This window comes from Bombina bombina, chromosome 6, assembly GCF_027579735.1.
Source record: "Bombina bombina isolate aBomBom1 chromosome 6, aBomBom1.pri, whole genome shotgun sequence".
Lineage (NCBI taxonomy): Eukaryota > Metazoa > Chordata > Amphibia > Anura > Bombinatoridae > Bombina > Bombina bombina.
This window is the reverse complement of record NC_069504.1, coordinates 816,316,134-816,335,741: the sequence shown is the minus strand read 5'-3', so window position 1 is coordinate 816,335,741 and position 19,608 is coordinate 816,316,134. Positions and strand designations below refer to the sequence as shown.

Here is a 19,608-nt window from a genome sequence, read left to right as displayed (position 1 = left end):
AGGTAAACTTACAGTGGGAGCACAGAGCAGCAAGTTCTCATCCGTTTCCATAGAAGCTTTAAATAATTTACTCTGAATTCTGTTCAGTGTTTTGAAGCCCTCAAAGCCAGCCTGAGCGTATTTGGGAAGCTTATCCACTGCCATAAGTTGCTGCAAAAAATTAGCAAGACATAAATGCCAGCAAGGAGAATTAAGGATCAAGCTGCTAAGTCAGGAGAGATATTTCACTTACCTCGTCAGCAGCAAATGGTTTGGGCTTCAATGCTGGTACATGCACTTCTTCATAGCCTTTGCGCTGACGCCTGAAGGAGCCATCTGGCAGTTGGCATCGTTTGTTGGCCATGAAGTGACTACCTTGAGCAAAAACCAAATCCTCCAGATCCAATACTTGACGAGGTGCAAAAGCCTGAAGGAGAAAGTTTAAACCAGACTGATCAATTTCAGCTTTTGTTGAAAATCCAAAAAGGTAAGACAAAATAAAACAAATTTAGATTGACAAACTTCAAAATAGGCAAGTGGACATATTGCCATAATGCATAAAATAAAGCAACAGTTCCGAACAAACTCAGATCTCAAAAACCAAAGAACACATTTATACATAAGAAATTGCTCTTGTAATAAAAGTGTACAAGCTCTTTGGGTTCCAAAAAAGAAAAAATTGTAACAAAGAGTAAAAAAAAACAAAACAAAAAAAACACTGCTTGAATTAGAAAATAGGCGTGGGCGAAATCTAAATGCAAATATAGATCTTTGTGTGTGGCATTTTTGGCGAGAAAGAGCTGTATTCCGCTGCCTGTGGCCATTTTCAGCTTTTGTTTAGCAAGCAAATGCCAAATCTGAAAATTTAGCCTATGCTTAGAAAATAATATAACTATAACAAGCAAGCATATCATATGCTATGATTGTTAATAGATTTTTTTAAAGAATTTTTCAGAGGACTTTTTGTAAGCCAAATATATGCACCCACTGCTAAGTTAATATTAATGAAGATTTTCCAACGCTTGAATATTTTTTTTTCTTTCACTTGAATCATACTACTACTACTAATTCCTGATGTGTGCAATTAATAATCTAATATTTTGATTTATTGCATGTTTAAACCGCCAAACACATCATTGCAATCATTCATGATCATACATTGTGTAAGTATCTTGGTTTAAAAGGGACAGGAAACCAAATTTCTTTCAGGATTCAGATAGAACATTTTAAACAACATTCCAGTTTACTTTTAATATAAAATCTGCCTTATTCCCTTAACATAATGCACTACTGAGAACTAGCTAAACACATTTTGTCAGCCAATCACAAGGGAAAAATATGTGCAGGCACTAATCACCGGCTAGCTCCCACTAGTGTAGGATATGTAAATATTTTTTAACAATGGATATCAAAAGAACAAAGTACATTTGAAAATAGAAGTAAATTTAAAAGTGTCTCAACATAACATGCACTATATAAATCATGCAAGTTTAATTTTGAATTTCCTATCCTCTTAAAAAGTGTGATTCGAACTTAAATTTTAACTTTTATACTTGGCAAAAAAAAAGGAAATATGTTCAGGTTTCTTAACTTTTGAAATTGGCACATTCAAGTAACACACTGGGGGGGTGATCTGTGTAAAGAAACTTGAAGCAGGCTTAAATAGGCTTTGAAGCAAGTCAAATGTGCTGAATTTAAAAAGCTGCTAAAAACATTTTTTTATGACCGTGTGAAATACTGGTGTTGAACAGTCCCCAAACAAAAAGGGGCTGGGGAAGATTAGTGGCACCAATGTGTTTTGGAAAATAGTAATTGGGTAATTTATTGAAAAATATATAATATATATTAGAATTGCCAAAGCCCATGGAAACCAAAAGAAAAAAAAAACTATAAATGTATAAGTAAATTCTGATCAATTGGATTTCACATCTTAAAGACCTGAAGGACTAGAAAACATGAAAAGATCAGCGCTGCGGAATCTGTTGGCGCTCTACAAATAGATAAATGGAACTTGAAACCAAAGCGCCTGAAAGGCTGGGTCTGTGTGAATGAATAACTTTAAAATTATAAAAAAAAATTACACTTTTAATTTCTTACAAACATGGATCCATGTTACAAACAGACATACATGATATAAAAACAGTCTAAAAAAACAGTATATAAATCTTCAAACACTATGAAAATCTTCAAACAGTTTAAAATTCGTAGCTGATTCTCTTGTGGGTGACTAGTACAGATTGGACTAATCCCCTTTCTAAGTGAGATTAGCCTAGATGACTAAAATTGTTGTTAGCTTTCTAAATCCTTGCTAAAGGTAAATAATGAAACTAAGTGCTAGAAGAAAGAATAGCAATTTCTTCTGTGTACCCTACCAAATAAAAAATGGTCTAGTAGTGATGTCAATAAAGAGGTAAAAGAGTGTATAAATCAATAATGGATAAACAAACCTTCAATCAAATGATAATAGTGAAAATTCAGTAAATACTAGATAATGCAAAACAATTGTGAAACAAAAATTGTGAATATTCAGAAATAAAAAATGTTAAAACATGTCACTAAGAACAATAAACAGTCCTCAAAAAATAAGTGTTAATCCAAATGGTAGTGTTCATTCCATACAAAAAAGAAACATGGTGAAAAAAAGAGAAATTTGAAAAAATCAGTGGCCACTGTAATAAACAACAAAAAGTATATAGTAGAACTTGTTCCTAATAGATCCTGTGAAGAAAAATTGTCTGCAACCTTAGCAGTACCGGGAAGACTCACCAGTCGACGCGTTTCGGTCTGTGCTAGACCTTTTTCAAGGCTTGAAAAAGGTCTAGCACAGACCGAAACGCGTCGACTGGTGAGTCTTCCTCCTTCTACTTTACTTGGGACATTACGCTCTGCACTATTGTGTGTTTGTTTTCTACTTTAGGTAAGATTTGGGTCGGCCGGGCCCCTGACGAGATTTTGATACACCACCACTTCCCGGTACTGCTAAGGTTGCAGACAATTTTTCTTCACAGGATCTATTAGGAACAAGTTCTACTATATACTTTTTGTTGTTTATTACAGTGGCCACTGATTTTTTCACCACGTTTCTTTTTTGTATGGAATGAACACTACCATTTGGATTAACACTTATTTTTTGAGGACTGTTTATTGTTCTTAGTGACATGTTTTAACATTTTTTATTTTTATTTCTGAATATTCACAATTTTTGTTTCACAATTGTTTTGCATTATCTAGTATTTACTGAATTTTCACTATTATCATTTGATTGAAGGTTTGTTTATCCATTATTGATTTATACACTCTTTTACCTCTTTATTGACATCACTACTAGACCATTTTTTATTTGGTAGGGTACACAGAAGAAATTGCTATTCTTTCTTCTAGCACTTAGTTTCATTATTTACCTTTAGCAAGGATTTAGAAAGCTAACAACAATTTTAGTCATCTAGGCTAATCTAACTTAGAAAGGGGATTAGTCCAATCTGTACTAGTCACCCACAAGAGAATCAGCTACGAATTTTAAACTGTTTGAAGATTTTCATAGTGTTTGAAGATTTATATACTGTTTTTTAGACTGTTTTTATATCATGTATGTCTGTTTGTAACATGGATCCATGTTTGTAAGAAATTAAAAGTGTAATTTTTTTTATAATTTTAAGGTTATTCATTCACACAGACCCAGCCTTTCAGGCGCTTTGGTTTCAAGTTCCATTTATCTATTTTATTGACTACTAGGAGTCAATATCCAGAGCCAGGGTCTTTTTGAGGCAGGCGCTTAGTGTACCATCCACTGGCGCTCTACAAATACCTGATAATAATAATAATAATAATAATAATAATAAAAAAAAAAATGGTCTTCCAAATTGCTAACAAATTCAGGCCACATACTGGTGTTTTCTCGTGTGTGACAACCACTGCTTTTTTACTCTTTAGTTATTTTCTTGATATGATCAAGTTGTGTGTATAATAATGAGACAGTCTCTTACCTCCCCGCCCTGTTCCATTTCCATGCTTTCTAGATTAGTGTCAACACGTGACTGTCTGACCCTTTCCCTTCGTGAACGTTCTTCCTGAAAAGAGAAAACCCATTATTTGGTAAGTGGTGTTTTGATTAATAGTATTTCTAAACTTCTAGAAAACACGTCCTCACCCGAATTAGATCCTCCTTTTCAGTTTCATTTAGCTGGTAGAGATACTTAGATAATTCTGGGTCGGCTTCCATTTTTCCCATAATCCTTTCTTTTTCTGCTTCACTTTGAGCGCTGGCCAGAAGAGTACAGAACAGAACTGAGGAAGGAAAAGTTCAAAATTATTACAGAAGTTCAAGATCATGAACCAGGTAGGAAACAATTGAGTTAATTTACACTTTAGCATATACAAGGGTTTATACACAGATAGAATAATAAAATTAAAATAAGTTCCATAAGAGTGAGGAAAAAGTGAAGCAAAAAAGAAAAATGAAAAACCTCAAATTTAAGAAATCAAGGACACAATATAGATTCAATGAAGCAAGATATTTAGCAACATTAAAAAGTAAAATATGCAAGGTGGGGAAAGGGTATTGTTAAATCATGAAAAAAATAAAACAAAAGTTCTATGAAGCAACCAATTAATAAGGCTTAATACTCACTCATCATACGATGCTGCCGGAGCACTTTGATGAAATCAAAAGTGTTGAATCCCAGCAGCAAAACCAACTGGTTTTCACACTCGCGGTCATCTCCTGCAGTCTGAAAACATCACATAAATAGAGAACCATTCTCAAATCCAATAACAATTTAGCATGGATTTTAAAAGACGCTGTACTATATATTTAGCTTCCCTCTTAATGTCAAGCAGACTGCTGCAGAATTTCAAATGTATGGCAAATTGTTCCTTTAGGTTTGCTTTTATAGACACAAATTATTTTTTTGCGATTGGACTTTAGGTGCGTTTAGCCCCTTTGTGGGGTTAAACACATATTAAAGCAAGGGACGCAAATATAAAAATAATATACTTTAACAAATGAGTATTTCATTTTTTGCATCAAAATTAGATTAGATAATATGCACAACAAGCACCTAAAGGGTCAAAAGCTCCCTTCTTAGGCAAATCAATGCTGTAGATTATTTAGAAGATAGAAATGGGCAAACTAACCAGGCTAAGCCCTCGATATTACATTTCTCATCTCAGTACCTTGAGGATCTCCATAACTTCATCTGCTTTCTTCTGAGATACAATGGCATCATCATAAAAGCGGCTGAGCTGTCTCTGTAACCAGAAAGCATCAATGTCTCGGGGGTGAAGGTCCTTTTTCTTTGAACTCATTAGTTCGCCGGATGTCACAAGCTATAAAAATAAAAACTCAGGTTTACCAACAAAAAACATGGACCACTATATCATAACTACAAAGGAACAGATGGAAATGACTCCTTACGTTGGCCGTTAAGGTTCCACGCACAACAGCTTCATCTCCTTCCATATCATCATCAGATGCTTCATCCCGCACCTCTCCGTACACATCTTCATCTCCTTCCTGAAAAACAAGCAAAAATTTGATTTTTATTTTTTTTTACTTTGATGCAACCACATATATTATCCTTTTTAATCATTTGCAACAGTAACCAAATGTTTATACTTAAAGCACTTACCTCTTCATCAGATTCAAACTGCACATTGACTCCATAGGTTTCATCAATGTTGTCATCTGAACAGAGAAAAGAAATTGTAAGTTCTAGATTGAAAAGTAAACAAGGGATTGGCGTGTCCTTTTTTCAAATTCATATCTATGTAAAAAGTGTATAATGTTTGTCTCAATTTAATGTTTTTTTAGGCTGATACTGCTGACAAACTTTTTTTTTTTTTTTTTTTTTTTAAATGACAGCAAACTGAAAGCTTTCAGATCAGTAATAATACTCTTTTTCTGGAGCTTGTGAAAATGTATTAAAGGGACAGTCTACACCTTAGTCACCTTATAGTTTTACCTTAGATTAAGCTGCAAATAGCCTCCTGCACCCTTTCTATATTATGCAGCCGGAACAGTAAAACATTTTATTTTTAAATGAATAGTGTTTCTGGTCACTTTGAAATGGCTGCTAAGTTCAGCCCACTGATGACATCATGATCTGGGCTGCATCTGTGCACTCTGCTGAAAAGTACTGACAGTCTGTTGAATCAAACTAGTGGAGCCTTTAATTCAGCCCGGATAATGATGTCATCAGTGGGCCGAGCTTGGCAGCCCTTTCAAAGTGACCAGAAACAATAGTCATTTTAAATAACTTTTTACTGTTACTGCTGCATGATATAGAAAGCTTAATCTAAAGTAAGTCTTTAAGATGACTAAGGTGTAGACTGTCCCTTTAAAAAAAAAAAAAAACCATCACAGGAAAAGCTAGCTATATATTCCTACCTGCAGCAAAACCTCAAACTATATTTGTTCCACAGATTTGAAAATGGCTTACAATAAGCCAAAGCTCCTTGATATCAAAATGGTCAACCCCTTGAGTTGTATATTTAAGAAAATATTGTATTTGACACATTTAGATATCACTATATAGATATCTGTGGCATAAACAAACAAATATATATATATATATTGCCTTTAGCAGATTTATAAGAGATGTGGTTCTCTGGTTTCCACTGTCTTATAGCCACAAACTGTTTAATTCCATTGTTGCAGAATAAGCGGGTTAAAAATTAATTCCATGAACATAATCTAGTAGCAAATGGCATTCAAATCTGTTTATCCTAATGAAATGCTGTACGGTTTGCATACCAAGGAATAAATCAAATGATACCAGGACAGTGAAAAACATGTTTTAATTAATTAGAATGGCCTGAGCATGAATCTGTGTGAAAACAAGTACAAAGCACTTCTAATAAACTGGAATAGACCCAAAAGGCTCCTGTACCAATCAATTTGAGGTGCAAAAACTCTGAATTCAACTTGATACATTTTTTTGTGATGATATGGCGTTCCAACCATTAAAAAAAAAAAAAAAAAATTGTATTTCTAGATCTCTTTAAAAGGCGTTTTCAGGCTTTTTTTTTTTGTTTACCTGCAAGGTGTATATATATTTTGTAAAATGTCATGCTGTATATATTGTAACTAGTATTACATTAAAGTGAATGTCAACTTTCATAATTCAGTGCCCAGTTTAAAAAAAAAAAAACAACTATTAAAAACAGTATAAAAGTACCTTTGTTTATTTATTTTGTATCTTGACTCACGTGATCTCACGTAGGGTCTGGCTGATTGCATGCACTTATTAGTTACCCACTGAACCAAAAACATTTTAAAGGCAGGCATAAAAAGACATTACAATAGCAATTATCTTGAATTTGAAAAAAGCACTAGAATATTTTCTTGCAAATTTCAAAGTTAATCCAATTGTGTTCCCCCCATATCATGTGACAGCCATCAGCAAATCACAAAATGCATGTAAGTAGATACTGTGCACTTTTGCACATGCTCGGCAAGAGCTGGAATTGTTTTTAAATTACATACTTTATCTGAATCATGAAACTTTAAATTTTTACTTTAGTGGCCCTTCAATGATAAAAGTATGTATCAGTTATTAATAGCTAATGTAAATTATTTTGGAGTATTATAGAGTAACCTTTTATAGATGTAACTTTGTTACACAGATATATTTGAACAATGGACATAACACAGGAAGCCAACTGTTTATTATTGTATTATTTGACGTTGCAAATGGAGTTTAAAATCTAACTTTAAATTTCTAGTTGTTAGTTACATTAGGGAGCGTTCTAAACAAGTCACTAGGGTGTGCAACCAATGTCTTTGTGGAATATAGCAGTGTAAGTTTGGATTCCGCTCTTCCACTTTCAACATTTAATTGGAAAGCCCACAATTTAAAAATATAAATTGTAGGAAAAGTGGCCAAAAAAAATTAAAATTATATTGCAAAGTTTTTTTTACATTTAGTTACACATTTTATATTAAAAACTCAAAGCGTTACGTTCCCTTAAAGCTCCTGCTCAGTTAAGTGTTGTACGGGACAAAATTAACCCCATCACTGCTGAGCCATTTTATACCCCTGTACTGGAACTGTCTTTAGTTATTGACCCTCATTGCATTTATACATACATTTTAAACTTTGCTTATTTGTTGTACCCAGACAAGTTATACCTTGTTTTGTTTTTTTAAGTAGGCCTAGCATTTCTAGAAGCTAACTTTAGTTTATAGAATTATAATAATAATGGAAAAACGCTACCATATGAAATCCAAAAAATATATAGTTTTGTGCAATTTTCTATGGAGTAAATAGCAACACAAGTCCTTCCCTAATTATTTAAAAAACAAACATTATTGTCTCACATTTAGTATAACTTCATCTTCCCAAATTACCAAAATTTGGGATTTTATATCTACTTTTTTCAATAACAGTTGAAAAACCAAGAGACAACATGTATTATTTTTGCACCATCTTGCAATTGATACAGAAAAAAAAATAGGTATAAAAATCTAACCATGCAAATATTAACTACATTTTAAGATTACACAATATTCAGATTTCCCAGAGCGGTGGTTTAAACCATTTTGACAATTTATGCATGCTCCTACCCCTGTCTAAACTCACTCAGCATAGCAAAAACAATATTAAAAAAACATAAGAGTTTCACAAAAATCCATTCTATATAGAATTTCCCAAATTATTTACACATTCTCCAAGTTAACCCATTTATTTTGATTCTTAAAAGCTTTTTCTTAGTTCAGACAAGTATGGATCTTTAAACCATGGCATCAACAACACAACAAGCCTTGCTCTTACTGCCAAGTTATCATTGTTACTATGAAAATCACTTGATAGTTATAGATATTAAATCCTTTATTTGATTTGTGGGAGCTCACTCTTTTAAATTAGGGGTCTTATCACCAGACCCCCCCAATAGAAACCAATACTTTAAGGTTGGGGATATGAGCTCTTAAACTGCACGTGTGTACTTGCGGCAAGTAATCACCTGCAATTTTGAGGGTGTATGACTGCGACCTCATTTAGAAAGACAGCAATTTCATTTCACACAAGGTCACATAAAGATGCACGCAATTGCCCTTAAAGCTGCAATAATGCTCCCCCGGGACTGTGCTAGAGGAAAAGTGAACCCTCATATGAAAGGGTAGACCCAGCTCTTAAATAACAGGGTCACATATTCCTCTTCCATCAACAGGGGGGAGATAGAGGTTCCGTTAGAGCCCCCTCCTTCAGGTTAAACTGCACTTTAAAAGATATTAAACAGTAAATACATATTAGGATTTGTATCAGAAGGGGAATACACAGGATGACCATACATGATCAGTATCCACCCCGGAGAGTGGATGTGCGCAGTTTGTCATGCACATCCAAGGTCTTAATTGATGTGTAAACTCACAACACACTAGAATACAATTATAAAACAAAGCCAGAAAACTGGTTATGTTGTATAGACACTATAAACTAACCACAATAAAGAACAACAGTGTTTAAAAGTACCTGGGCTGGCTGAAATGTAAAAAGATACACTCAAAATGTTCTACCACACAGAAATGCATTAATTATACAACCTGCCTACACCTACTGCTGGTCACATCCATCCATCACTTACCCATATTCTGAATCTCTTTGTCGCCACCATAATCTGAAATCTTCTTGCCCAAGTTCACTAACACATGGTAACGTGTGTCATCGGTTTGCCCTAAGAGTTGGTCCACCTCCCTTCTCCTATCCTTATCTCGGAGTTTGTCATTCTTCAGCACTGCCAACACCTCATCTGCGGCTCCACACAGGATGTCTCTTGGCTAGCAGAAGATAATGACAGTAGCAACAATCAGTCCAATGAGGATAATAAATAAGGAATTAAATTATGACATATAAAAAAAATAGAAGCAAAGAACTAATCAGGGACTTTACCCTCCAAATAACTGCAGAAATTTTAAATTATTGCTTCAAATGATAAGACAAATTATGAAAGCCGGTTTTCACTGACTTGAAGGAACATTTTTTTTTACTGGTCTTTTGCCAACGCTTGTGGGTAAGATCACATTCCAGTTGTAACCTAAACAACTGGTTAAAAAAAAAAAATCAATACCAATGGAAATTTGTATCAAGCCCTTTAAATGAATTTGACCCCAGTTTGTTGACTCTGCCAACCCTATCTTTGAATAAAATATATAAAAACTGTGCCAACCAAATGTATAGCATGGATGATGCAAAATAACAGCTGCATTTGCTATTAAACCCCTTACCTGATCTCCCAGTGCTGCCTGAATAAAGCTAAGAAGCACTTCATATGTCTCTCTTGTCTCCTTGGTTTTTGGCTTATATATAATGCCGACCATCTCATCAATACCCTCAGAAAGCAGAGTGAATCCTTTCATCTTGTTAATATCATGCCTATCTTCATCTCGCTTTCTTCTCCTGGAGTGGGAAATGTATAATCATTCAGTCAAATAACTTTATTAGTCATGGCAAAAACAAAAATGTAAGACTATATTTCATTTAAAAGTGCTCTTAAAGCTTGCTAGATGTACCATGCAAATGAAAAATGTTACACAGTTGAAAAACAATATTAGAATAACACGTCTGTTGATGATCTTTGAACATAGAGAGAATCTGAATGTTGTATATACCAAATTAATGTATGATGGACTGGAAATCAAGCATGCGGATGGTGCATACACACTATTCAGTCACTAGCCAGTGGAAACAAAAGATGCTAAATATAACACACACACATACAGGCTAATTTATATTATGGTTTATTAAAAGTGTAATCTGTATTACAAAAGTGAATTTCAATGTCATAATGGTTTTTATTTTAAAGGGAGAACTCACTTGGCACGTCTCTCCTCCTGCATCTGTGGCTTTGTTTTTTGAGCTTTGTCACCCATACGAGTCCCATCCAATTTTCCCACCAGGGACAGCACCTCTCCAGTGGGCTCATCTCGGCGGGTCCTGTCTATCAAAGATCGATCGGCTTGGAGTACAAGGTTAGAGTTCTAAAAGAGAAAAAAAAAGTAAAGTAACAATGTATAAAGAAAGACATGAACAGCATATGCTTAAAAAAGTAAAAACATACAGGGAAAACTAATGATTTAAAAAAAATAAATGTATCAGTCAAAGATGTGTTTTTTCCCTTTAAAGTCTGAGGTCATTCTATCCTACTTCAGATGACTATAGATTATAAAAATATCAAAAAGAATTTACCAATGTATACACAACAGTGACAAGGAATCCAGGGTTATCCACAAAAAATGTTGCCAGCTGGGTGGCATTATGAAGTTGCCAGGTGAGGGCGATACATACTTTGCAATATTATAATATTTTCTGTTATTAACTGCATAATGTAACAGATTGGTTTAATTATAAATTTGTGCCACAAACATTGGGGGAAAATGTAACATTAGCTTAATTTTAGCCTAATATTTGCTAAAATTTTAGCAAGAGGGGGGTGCCATTTGGCTGTTTAGTAAGTAAAAAACAATTACTTTCATTTGATCATATAAAAAAAAAATAAGCATAATGTTTTGGTTGTCCAACACCTTTTTCAAAGCCAATAAAATTGGCTAACTTTAATAAAGGGACATGAAACCCAATTTTCTTTCTTTCATTATTCAGATAGAGCCTATAATTTTAAACACCATTCCAACTTAATTCTATTATCAAATGTACTTCGTTCTCTTGGTATCAATTGTTAAAGGAGCAACAAAACACTTTTGGGAGCTAGTTGAACACATCAAGTGAGCCAATGACAAGAGGCAGATATGCGCAGCCACAAATCGTAAGCTAGCTACCAGTAGTGCATTGTGCTCCTAAGCCTACCTAGGTATACTTTTCAACAAAGGATATCAAGAGAATGGTGTACATTAGATAAAAGTAAATTGGAAAGGTTTGATTTTTTTAAATCAAGAAATAAAAAAAATCAGTTTGCCTGTCTCTTTAATGGTGCATTTCTTTATGTAACAAATATCATATAAAATATATATTTATGTGGTTACTCAAAAAAAATCTTAATCAAATTGTTGGGCAGCTACCTAGATTATGAACGAATTTCTCAAGCCCTGCCATAATCTAAATGAAAGCATACTATCTAGTACAACACTACAGTGAGAAACACACATTATAACAATGCATTTTACTTTAACTTTGTGTTTTTAAAATCCACAATTACAAATGCCAGAAAATAGAGTTATAAATCTAAGCTTTCTAATCAAATACATTTTAAAATTCTAGGGGAAAACTTTCCAGATAATTTGTTAACAGGACATTAAAAATGTGTGTGTGGGGGTGTGTCCCTAGTGTATGAGAGCATTTTATTATTGCACAATTATTCTTCTGTAACTATGGGTTTAACACCTGCAAACAAATAGTTAATGTCAGCTCCAGGGGAGCAATGGACTTCTGGGACCTAGCTGAACACACTGAGTGAGTCAATGACAAGAGGCATGTGTGTAGCCTCCAATCATCAGCTAGCTCCCAGTAGTGAATTGCACCCACTGAGCCTAGCTATGTATGCCTGTTCAATAAAGTGTGTGAGGTGTCCCCCAATATTTGTGAAAACATTCATTAGCGCTGTACAGGCTGCAGTGGATAAAAATCATTAAAAAAAATATAGCAGCCTGGGTTTTGCAAAGAGAATCATTACACAAAACAATTTAGAGTCACCTGTTCTAATACGGATTCTGAACAGTCTACAGAATTAACCCTTGAGCTACTGAAAGACTAGTAAACTAAATACTATTTTCTCGCTGCCGGGAAAATTCCGTCTATCTCAAGGCTGTGTGTTTTGCACTCACCGCTTTGTATTCGTACTGCAAGCTACGAGCTGTTACATCCGCCATTCTTCAAATCGGTACAAAGCTACTTCGTTACACACATGTACAACAACGCAATCCAGACGGAACTCCGTCTAAGGTCCCACCACTTCCGGCGCACGGATTACGCAAAACCTAGTCGCAGTTGATTTTTTTTTTTCACAACAGTAACTTTATTAACAAAGAATGACTTTACATTTTTGTGCGCTTGTTACTTTTGTTTGTTATGAAGTGAAGTATATATATATATATATATATATATATATGTATTTAACCCCTTAGTGAGTGACCAGAGCACTTTTCAATTTTCTGACCGTTTGTGACCAGGGCTATTTGTGTTTTGCTGTAATTTTCCTTACTCATTTACTGTACCCACACATATTATATACCGTTTTTCTAGCCATTAAATGGACTTTCTAAAGATACCATTATTTTCATCATATCTTATAAATTACTATAATTTTTTTTATAAAATATGATGAAAAAATGGAAAAAAACACACTTTTTCTAACTTTGACCCCCAAAATCTGTTACACATCTACAACCAACAAAAAACACCCATGCTAAATAGTTTCTAAATTTTGTCCTGAGTTTAGAAATACCCAATCCCGAAAAGTTTTTTTTTTTTTTTTAAGGAATGCCTTTAGTTGCTGGGACGTTATAGAACCCTCAAAGCATGCATCAGTAACCAAAAAGCCCCCACTGATTTTAATAAACTAAACGTAATTAATCTTCGTATTCAAAAATATTTAAGCATTCAACAAGCGTACGATCACTGAAAAATTGTTGTATGTGGTTGTGCAATAAAGCTACTTTTTTTTAATGTGATTTTAGTGGGAAGCTATTTTAATAAGTCTCTATCTCATAGTTGCCAATTGAATGGGTTCACATATTATTTGTCTTTCTAATTTTGATTCTGTGTTGTAAAAATAACCATATGCCCAGAATGTGTTCCAGAGACTGGGTAGGTGTAAGAGCTTGGAGCTGTAATCTGTATAATAAACTATGGATAAGTCTAAATTATACTATTACCTTCAAATGGGTGTGTTTTGATTGCAGAACTGAGTGGGCGGAGCAGTTGAACAGTAGATCGTCAATACTCCAGTAACCAGCTTGCTTGCTCTGCTGCAAAGTGTCCCTGGAATTTTTTTTGAAATGTTGGCAACTATGCTATCTTATTTAGGATTTCAAGGTGTACAATATATAACTGGGAGGGAGGGGGGGCGTCACAGTAGCCGGGAAGCCACATCCCTGAAATGAGTTTTTGCAGGTTGGGATGTCTGTTTACATGTTCATTGCTTTTTTTGCAAGTTATAGGGCAATAAGTACAAGTAGCACTTTGCTATTTCCAAACCATTTTTTTTTTTCAAAATTAGCGATAGTTACATTGTAACACTGATATGTGTCAAGAATCCCTGAATAACCCTTTACATGTATATATTTTGTTTTAGTAGACAACCAACAGTATTGATCTAGGCCCATTTTGTTAGATTTCATGCCACCATTTCACCATCTTTTTTTTTATGACACCCGAGACCTCATATCTTTGAGCCCTTATAACTTTTTTATGCAATATTTTCATTTAATATTTTTTTTTTATCAGATAGTGTTATTATGAGTGTAACTGTACTTTTAAATGTTGATGTGTTTTGTGACTTTAGCAAAGTATGTCAAGGGAATTAAGCACATTTGATAATAGGAGTAAATTGGAAAATCGTTTAACATTGCCTGTAATGTTCTATCTGAATCCTGAAAGAACAAAATGAGTTTCATATCCCTTTAGTAGGTCCCATAGGATGTAACCTGTAGTGTCCTGCAAACGTTTACCAATTAATGCTCTCAAGAATTAGAACATTATATTTTTTATCAAGGCATAAAGAATTTACTAGACATGTGCAAAAATTCATACTTTATTATTCAGTTTGTAAACAAATTATGAAGTTATCCTCTTTCTTTCATATATGGAAATGTAAGGATTTTTAAGTTTACATTTATACAGTGTAGGTTACATTTTCTAAGGGAGGCTTGTCTGTTTATCCAAGTAGTGGTGCTATTATAGATAGCTAGACCATTATGGCACTGACAAATGAGGCAAGTAGGCAACTTGGGAAATGGAGGCCTTCACTGAAATAAGCATGGACATAACTGCTAGGGGTTTTCGGATGATCCAGTTGCTGCTATCATTAACAGATATTCTTTTGTGTCCTCATATATAAATATATACAAACATATTTATTGCAGATATGTGCAGAACATCTGACCATTTAATAGTTTTAGATAGGAACCCTTTTAATATTTCAAGGGTACTGGTAAATCAGGCAAAATCTCGAATCTTATGATATATGGAAGCTTTATTAGTCTATAGTAGTTTTGCTTACATATAAACCCAGTACAAAAAGAGTGGTGTTTTGCAGGGGAATAATATATTGTAATACTACAAATGTAAAGTGTTTTTTCACTTTAGGCAGGTTTTTTTCACACTCTTTGGGGCTCTTCAGTATGATGTAGGTGCTATGTTATTGGACTCAAGCATTGACTTAGGTTTACGACTATGTCAGTTTTGCTGATAATTACATTAATTTTCATAACCACACTTATAAAGCACGAAATTAAAGGGACAGTATACTATAAAATTGTTTTTCCCTTAATGTGTTTCCAATTACTTTATTTATCAGCTACAGAGTATAACATGTATGAGATTTGCTTTTTTAAGGCTTATTTGTGTATATGAATTAGATGATTTTGTGTTTTGAAGCCACAACCTAATAAAATGGGTTGAGCTTAAAGGTATAATCAGATCTCATTACTTTATCACATTGTGTACATATACCTGCTTCTTTATCTTATATCTGTCCATAAACTAATCACCAATACTAGGAGAGAACAATGGAAAATTAAGATTTTATTACCTTATCTCTTCTATAACCCACTGGGAGTGTAATTTCTTCTACTGACTGTGTTAATACAGCTTGGCCTTGTGGCCAAAAACTTTCAGGATGGATGGGGATACCACAGGCTAAATAAACTATTTCAAATGCCAATATAAGGGTAATGGAAATACTTGTAAACAATTCAATACAGTCCAGTAGGTAAAGTTGATTATTGGGAACACATTAAAGGGCAGACATTTTTTGAGTAAACTGGCCCTTTAATGTTTGAGCAGGACAGCAGCACCAACCATAGGCAGCCTGTTTGGCCCATTTGGGGCTCATCCCTCCATTGTATTAAAGGGACACTGAACCCAAGTTTTTTCTTCCGTGATTCAGATAGAGCATGCAATTTTAAGCAACTTTCTAATTTACTCCTATTATCAAAGTTTCTTCATTCTCTTGGTATCTTATATTTGAAAAGCAAGAATGTAAGTTTAGATCACGGCCCATTTTTGGTGAACAACCTGGGTTGTTCATGCTGATTGGTGGATAAACTCACCCTCCAATAAACAAGTGCTGTCCACAGTCTGAAACAAAAAATAGCTTAGATGCCTTCTTTTTCAAATAAAGATAGCAAAAGAACGAAGAAAAATGATAATAGGAATAATTTAGGAAGTTGCTTAAAACTGCATGCTCTATCTAAATCACAAAAGAAAAAAATTGGGTTCAGTGTCCCTTTAATCTAAGCAAAAAACAAATATACTTATCTGTGCAAAATTGCAACGCTTCTAATTCAAAATACTTTTCAATATAATGGGAAGCCCTATAACAAAGGGTGGAATGCTCGAGGACATCAGCATCAACCATAATGAATTGAGTGAGAAAGAGACCCAAAGTAGCAAAACAGGCTGCCTATGGATGATGCTGTGTTATTTAAGCCTCATGTATTTCAGTTTGCTACACTACTGGTTTAAACTGACAGGAGCATAAGGGGTGCCATATTAAAATGCATTTTGAATTAGTAATACACTGTGTGGGATAATTTGTATATTCTATCCATTATATATTTATTCCTTGCTGAACTAATTAAATGGAGGGGTTTTCTCACTCTATTAACAACAATACATTTTTTTGGTACAATGAGAGTCCCTGCTCTAAAGGACTTCCATGGGTATAAGTGCAGACCCTGTTCCAAGGAGCTTACAATCTAGTGTTTCAGTGCTTTGCCAGATATGAATCAGTCTATGCACATCTTGTAAGGATTTTTGATCCAATGCAAGAAGATAGGTGCATGACACACTGTACCTTATAATTGTAAGGAATCTATATCCTTATCCCTTTAGGACCACGCTGTCAGTCCGCTGTGTGTTAATCCAACCCACTCTCCCTACTTAACTCCTACCTTGATGTATAACAGGTGCTTTGTTATTTTTGTTCAAGCAAGGAACACAGCCGTAGTGATTCTCAGCTCGTGATCACTACATTTGTTCTGCCTGGATTTCCTAATTTCATCCCATGATTTGAGGATTTTCGCTATTCGCTTTTCAGAGCTTATTCCACTCCTGAGTCACACAGTATTGTTCATCCAGCATTTCCCTCAAAGGACTTTCTTTTCCATAAGGAATCCTGTATTCAATTATTGAACTATCCTCATCAAACTTACCATACTCCTAAGTAGTCGACAAAGTCATCTATTCCTACTTATACGGAGGTAACTCTTTATGACTGTAATTACCGCTCCGTGATAACGGAACTCTGGCACGCCCGCTGGCGCGTCATCATCATCTTTGCCGACTCCGGGAAAACCACCTACGTCAACAGTATCGAGGAGACCTGCTCAGCCGCAGCATTACAGACAGCCACAGTGTAACAGCATTCAAGCTGTGTTGGATATTCAGAGTTTGTCTACCAAAGTTCAAATCAAACTCTGCTACTTAGTATCCAGTTCCTCAAATTTCTCATGCCAAGTCTATATATTAATAAGTAGTTGATACATATTTAACTACTTGTCCCAAATTACTATGTATTACATTCACTTAAGGCAGCCAAAGATCTTTTGGATACATCTGATCTATTGCCAAGTAATACAATTACCAACCTTTATCTGCAGTTGTGATCCACAGAAGTATAGGTATTCAGACATCCCAAGGTCTATCCTTACAATAATGCAGTATTTTGTTTCAGTTTCTAATCTGAGGCATAAAACGCAGGACTATCCCATGACATATCAAATCTTGTGCTTCAGTTGGATTCTCTGCTTCAAAAATCCATCAGTAGTACTTGTCCCACTTTGACTGTAGACATTCAAGTTTAGTGTCACATACAAAGTAGTCCTTGTTCCAGGATACTGCAGTTCTCAGATAAACCTAACTGCAAGGTGCTTATAACCTATTAGTATTATTAGTGTCCCCACGTCAAGGCATTGCATTGGGAATATAAGTGCAATCATATTAAGCATATCATTGTATTCTCTTTGCCAAGATCCTTAACATTATTACATTATACATATGTGTGCAATGAGAGTGGTTTTAAACCATTCAATTTAATTTAATATCAGTTTATTAAAGTTATAGCAGTGTAAGGGTAATTATGCTTTATTTTTGGTGTTATGATTCAAGTTCTAGTGTCACAGAGATGATTTGTATATATTATATCAATAAGCCTTGAAAAGTACAGAAAGCTTTAAACATACAGAACCAAATTAAAGCTAAAGATTGTTATGAAATGGGAAAGTACAGGAAAAGCACAACAGAAATGTTAGAAATGATCTGACCTCACTGCACATGTCTGTAGGCTCTTGGAGCAGGATCTGTATTTACAATCTAGTGTGGGAATGAGATGTCTTGCTCAAAGAACTTACAAGCTTGTTAAAGGGCCATGACACACAAATGTTGAAACACTTGAAAGTGATGCAGCATAGCTGTAAAAAGCTGACTAGAAAATATCACCTGAACATCTCTATGTAAAAAAGAAAGTTATTTTACCTCAAAAGTTCCTCAGTAGCCACATCCCATTGTAAAGGACTTCTAAGCAGCAAATCAGTATGTCTGTCCCGGGACAGCGAAAGGAGCGAGCATTCGTGCACACTCATCTTATTTCCCTGTTCAGTTTAAGGAAGTTTACTATAAAAACTCATGAGAGTTAAGTGAAATCTCATGAGATCACAGTAAAAGAGTTCATGACCTCAGCACTGCTGATGCTGATTGGCTGCTGTTCATTTCTTCATTTCTAATTTTTTTTACCTGCAGCTAGGAGCAGCTAAAGTATAACTTTTTACACAGAACTTACTCTGCTGAGCTGAGGAGATTGTGAGGTACAATATCTTCTTTTTTTACATAGAGATGATCAGGTGATATTTTCCTGACAGCTTTTTACAGTTATGCTGTATCAGTTTCAAGTGATTTAGCATATGAGTATAAAAACTGTTGATAACACCTAGGTGTCCAACTTTAGGGGGCGCTATAATAAGGCTATTAGTATGTTAGGCAAATTGAGAATACAGAGTGTGTAAATCTATCACAAGTTTGACAATCTGTAAATGTAGTACAATGGGGTTGAAATAAATGTATAGTCACAATGTGACCTGTATAATCAATAGCGGTAGGGTAAAGAAAATAGAAGCGGAGCACTATTTGCTAAAATTCAAATTCTTTATTGATTCTTCATTAAAATGTCAAATACACACATAGGGTGAATATTCAAGGGTGAGTCAGACACAACTGGCTGTTTCCTCAGGCATCAATGAAAGGAGATGCCTGAGTAAACAGCCAGTTGGGCTGAGAAACGCGTTGCGATCTGTCTCAACATTAGTTTTTACATTTTGGGTGAAGTAAATACACCCATCTGTTTTTATTAATCATTTTAATAAATACGCTGTATTTTATGGAAGCCTGGGCCTATCCTTTCCACCACATTGCTTGGATATCCTGGATCCCATCATCCTGCTGCAGGATCAGTGTAGCTGGGTCA

The 19,608-nt window shown here is 34.7% G+C and overlaps 1 protein-coding gene across 1 annotated transcript in view; it reads right to left on the bottom strand.

Moving 5' to 3' along the window:
• The window catches only part of SNRNP200 (small nuclear ribonucleoprotein U5 subunit 200), a 111,992-nt gene extending 99,108 nt beyond the window's left edge, over nucleotides 1-12,884 (bottom strand). The window contains exons 1-12 of the mRNA XM_053718182.1: nucleotides 12,752-12,884; nucleotides 10,791-10,954; nucleotides 10,202-10,373; nucleotides 9,562-9,754; nucleotides 5,607-5,662; nucleotides 5,393-5,491; nucleotides 5,152-5,304; nucleotides 4,607-4,706; nucleotides 4,127-4,263; nucleotides 3,963-4,046; nucleotides 233-406; nucleotides 13-150 (exon numbers count right to left, since the gene is read on the bottom strand). Of these exons, the coding sequence (XP_053574157.1) occupies nucleotides 13-150; nucleotides 233-406; nucleotides 3,963-4,046; nucleotides 4,127-4,263; nucleotides 4,607-4,706; nucleotides 5,152-5,304; nucleotides 5,393-5,491; nucleotides 5,607-5,662; nucleotides 9,562-9,754; nucleotides 10,202-10,373; nucleotides 10,791-10,954; nucleotides 12,752-12,796 (1,515 nt within the window). The 5' untranslated portion in view covers nucleotides 12,797-12,884. The remainder of the gene's footprint in view (nucleotides 1-12; nucleotides 151-232; nucleotides 407-3,962; nucleotides 4,047-4,126; nucleotides 4,264-4,606; nucleotides 4,707-5,151; nucleotides 5,305-5,392; nucleotides 5,492-5,606; nucleotides 5,663-9,561; nucleotides 9,755-10,201; nucleotides 10,374-10,790; nucleotides 10,955-12,751) is intronic.
• Between the last annotated feature and the right edge of the window lie 6,724 nt (nucleotides 12,885-19,608).